Source organism: Phacochoerus africanus, chromosome 2 (assembly GCF_016906955.1).
Source record: "Phacochoerus africanus isolate WHEZ1 chromosome 2, ROS_Pafr_v1, whole genome shotgun sequence".
Lineage (NCBI taxonomy): Eukaryota > Metazoa > Chordata > Mammalia > Artiodactyla > Suidae > Phacochoerus > Phacochoerus africanus.
In genome coordinates, this window is record NC_062545.1 from 31,589,401 (window position 1) to 31,593,389 (window position 3,989).

Here is a 3,989-nt window from a genome sequence, read left to right on the forward strand (position 1 = left end):
ATTTATGTCAGTGGGTAGAACAGGCACAGCTATTAGAAACAGAAGTAGTGGAATAAAAATAATAATAAGCATGGCTGATGTGTTTTTAAATGATATAAATCAGGAGTGGTGCAAAGAGAGAAGGGGGAAAAAATCCTATTTGGTGCTGGAAATACTGAGCTTTTTTTTTTTTTTTTTTTTTTTTTTTTGGTTAGCTGTAGTGTGCCAGCTTTTTCAGACGGGAGGAATGCTGAGTGTCAAGGGGTCAGGATCAATCCGGTGTGAGTTGATGAGGCAGGAAGGTGGGGAGGAATGCGAGGAATGTCCCTGTTTGTGTAGGACTCCATTCAGCTCATCGGCGAGCCGGGGCCGCCCGGAGCGTATAAAAGCCTCGGGCCGCCCGCCTCAGCCTCACACAACAACTCTTCCCCGCTGAGAGGAGGCAGTCAGCCCGACTCCCACCGCCGGCGACCCACCGCCTTCAGTCCGACGGCAGCCGCCCCGGCCGACAGCTCCCGAGACAGCCGCCCGGCGCGTTCCAGGCTCCCGCCTCCGGCCCGAACCCGCGCCGCCCGCCCGGCCCGCCGCGCCACCCCAGCCCCGCCGCCGCGCTCGCCGCCAGCCGCCCGCAGCGCCCCGACCATGTCCGCCACCGGCCTGAGCCCGGTCCGCTGCGCCTTCGTGCTCCTGCTCGCCCTCTGCAGCCGGGTAAGCGCCGGAGACCCCCGCGGCGGCCGGCGCCGGGGGGAGGGATGCACCGGGCCGGGGGTGGGGAGGGGACCCCGCGGCGCCGAGGGGCGTGCGTCCGGCTGACCCGCCGCCTCCCTCCGCAGCCCGCCTCTGGCCAGGACTGCAGCGGCCAGTGCCAGTGCGCGGCCGGGAAGGCGCCGCGCTGCCCCGCCGGCGTCAGCCTCGTGCTGGACGGCTGCGGCTGCTGCCGAGTGTGCGCCAAGCAGCTGGGTGAGCTGTGCACCGAGCGCGACCCCTGCGACCCGCACAAGGGCCTCTTCTGCGACTTCGGCTCGCCGGCCAACCGCAAGATCGGAGTGTGCACAGGTAAGACCTGCAGCCCCGGTCCCCACCCCGTCTCCCCCAGACCTCTCGCCCCGCGCCGCCACCGCCGGAGCGCCCGGGCGGGGGCACCCGATGTCGCGCCACCTCCCCGAGTCACCCTCACGCTCACCTTCCCGCCAGATAATAAAGCTGCTCGAATTGAGTCCCTTCTTCTGGCTGTTAGCAGCCCGGCCCCGGAGCCCTGCTCCCAGCCCGCAACCCCGACGCGCGCTTCCTTGTGAGAGGCTCGGGAACCAATGCTTGACCCTGCATCCCCCCCATTTCCCCTTCCTGTCCTTCAGCCAAAGATGGTGCCCCCTGCGTCTTTGGAGGAACGGTGTACCGGAGCGGAGAGTCCTTCCAGAGCAGCTGCAAATACCAGTGCACTTGCCTGGACGGGGCCGTGGGCTGCGTGCCCCTGTGCAGCATGGACGTCCGCCTGCCCAGCCCCGACTGCCCCTTCCCGCGGAGGGTCAAGCTGCCAGGGAAATGCTGCGAGGAGTGGGTGTGTGACGAGCCCAAGGACCACACCGTGGTCGGCCCTGCCCTGGCCGGTGAGCTGAGCCTTTCTCTAAGTCAGCCTTGTGATTCTCCCACAGGGGGGGCCGAGCCCTGACTTTGCCCAGGGCTGGGGGAAAGGTCGTATTCTGACGTCTAACCTCGCGTTTGTGCGCTCTGCTCTCACAGCTTACCGACTGGAAGACACGTTTGGCCCAGACCCAACTATGATGCGAGCCAACTGCCTGGTCCAGACCACAGAGTGGAGTGCCTGTTCCAAGACCTGTGGGATGGGCATCTCCACCCGGGTTACCAATGACAACGCTTTCTGCAGACTGGAGAAGCAGAGCCGCCTCTGCATGGTCAGGCCTTGTGAAGCTGACCTGGAAGAGAACATTAAGGTAGGTGTCCAGCTCCTGTTCATTCATTTTCGTGGAACAAGAGGGGACAGGACCAAGGTTAGGTCTCTTACAGCCCTCCTTCTTAGAGGCCTGTTACCTCCAAAAATATCTAACCATTGAGCTGTTTTGCTGGAATAAGATGTTATGTAATAGGAACCACCAGTTTTCCACTAGGAAATCTTCCACAGTGTGAGTTCATTCAAGACATCCCCAAAGAGGCTATGTCTATTTTGGGAAAACTGGCAGAGGAGAGTCAAACTTCCCCTCCTCAAAATATAAACAGAAGTCAGACAGCTCAGAAGCCTGGAACACACAGAAGTTGAAGAAAGCCACACCCCTTGCAGTCATTAATTTTTTTTTTTTCCCTCCTCTCTTCTCCTTTGTCTTCCTCAGAAGGGCAAAAAGTGCATCCGTACCCCCAAGATCTCCAAGCCCGTCAAGTTTGAGCTTTCTGGCTGCACCAGCGTGAAGACATACCGGGCTAAGTTCTGCGGGGTATGCACAGACGGCCGCTGCTGCACCCCTCACAGAACCACCACCCTTCCTGTGGAGTTCAAGTGTCCCGATGGTGAGGTCATGAAGAAGAGCATGATGTTCATCAAGACTTGTGCCTGCCATTACAACTGCCCGGGTGACAATGACATCTTCGAGTCCCTGTACTACAGGAAGATGTATGGAGACATGGCCTAAAGCCAGAGAGAGTGAGACCCATGAACACTTGAGACTGTCACTTGAACTGATTCACATCTCATTTTTGCGTAAACATGATTTCAGTAGCACAGGTTATTTAAATGTTTTTCTAATGGGGGACAAAGGAAAATTCCCACCAACATTCAAAATCGTGTGCCATGTGACATTCAAAAAAAGAGTCTATCAAACCCAGACACTGGTTTGAAGAAAGTTCAGACTTGACCGTGGGACGGTATTAGTGCAGAGCACCGGGATGTATGCTGTGTGGCTTTAGGAGCTCTGGGAAGGCACGAGTAGAGAGTCTTGTCATCTTACGGCAGGGATGTTACTGCTATTGGGTGTCATTGAGAAGGAAAACTTGAGCATGCTCACTGAGCTGCCTTTAGCACCAATGACAGCTGAGATGTGTATTCTCCAGCTGTCAGGAGGCTGGGTCAAGTTCTTCTTTAAGTCAGAACAGAAGATTCAGCTCTGACATTCTGATTCGGTTGAGTGTTCAGGAATCAGAATCCTGTCTGTAAGACTGGACAGCTTGTGGCAAGCTGTTTTGCCTGTAACAAGCCAGATTTTTTTTTTTTAATTGATATTGTAAATATTGTGTATATATATATATATTTGTACAGTTATCTAAGTTAATTTAAAGTTGTTTGTGCCTTTTTGTTTCTGTTTTTAATGCTTTGGTATTTCAAATGTTAGCCTCCATTCTGAACACCATAGGTAGGATGTAAAGCTTGTCTGATCATTCAAAGCATGGAATAGACATTCGAATGGAAATTCTGCTCAGTTAAGAGCAGCAGTTCATCAATCAATACAGGTTGTTTGCTGAAGGTGAGGCAGCAGAAATGTCCTTGGCAGTCTGATTTGTAGGTAGGAAATGTGGTAGCCTCACTTTTAATGAAAAAATGACTTTTATTAAAAAATGAGTGGCTCTATACAGCTGATTGGTTTTTCCACCTGGAAGCATTTGTTTCTACTTTGACTATGACTGTTTTTTGGACAGTTTATTTGTTGAGAGTGTGACCAAAAGTTACATGTTTGCACCTTTCTAGTTGAAAATAAAGTATATATTTTTTCTATAAAGGTCTTGGTTATTCATTTATTCTAAGTATTTCTGCATTTTCTTGAGTAAAGATGAGAAGCTTTTGTTTGTCTAGAACAATCCACTTCCAATTTTCTAAATATCTTTTATCATCTACTCTAAGCAATTGGTTAATGCTCCAATAGAACTTAAACACATTTCACACTGAATCAAGTGTCACAAATTTGCAGGCACACACACTATGCTGAGCACACATTTTTTGTTATCTTCACAGTGCTTTATAAACACTTAAATTCAATTCTCTCTTGATTATTTCACTCTCCACTAAC

The 3,989-nt window shown here is 52.3% G+C and overlaps 1 protein-coding gene across 1 annotated transcript; it reads left to right on the top strand.

Annotated features, from left to right (window-relative positions):
• The first annotated feature begins 557 nt into the window (after positions 1 to 557).
• Positions 558 to 3,701, top strand: CCN2 (cellular communication network factor 2). The gene is made up of 5 exons (XM_047758539.1): positions 558 to 687; positions 813 to 1,035; positions 1,335 to 1,586; positions 1,720 to 1,931; positions 2,325 to 3,701. Exons 1-5 carry the CDS (start codon positions 622 to 624, stop codon positions 2,619 to 2,621), a joined length of 1,050 nt encoding a protein of 349 aa, XP_047614495.1. The 5' UTR covers positions 558 to 621; the 3' UTR covers positions 2,622 to 3,701.
• Positions 3,702 to 3,989: the final 288 nt, after the last annotated feature.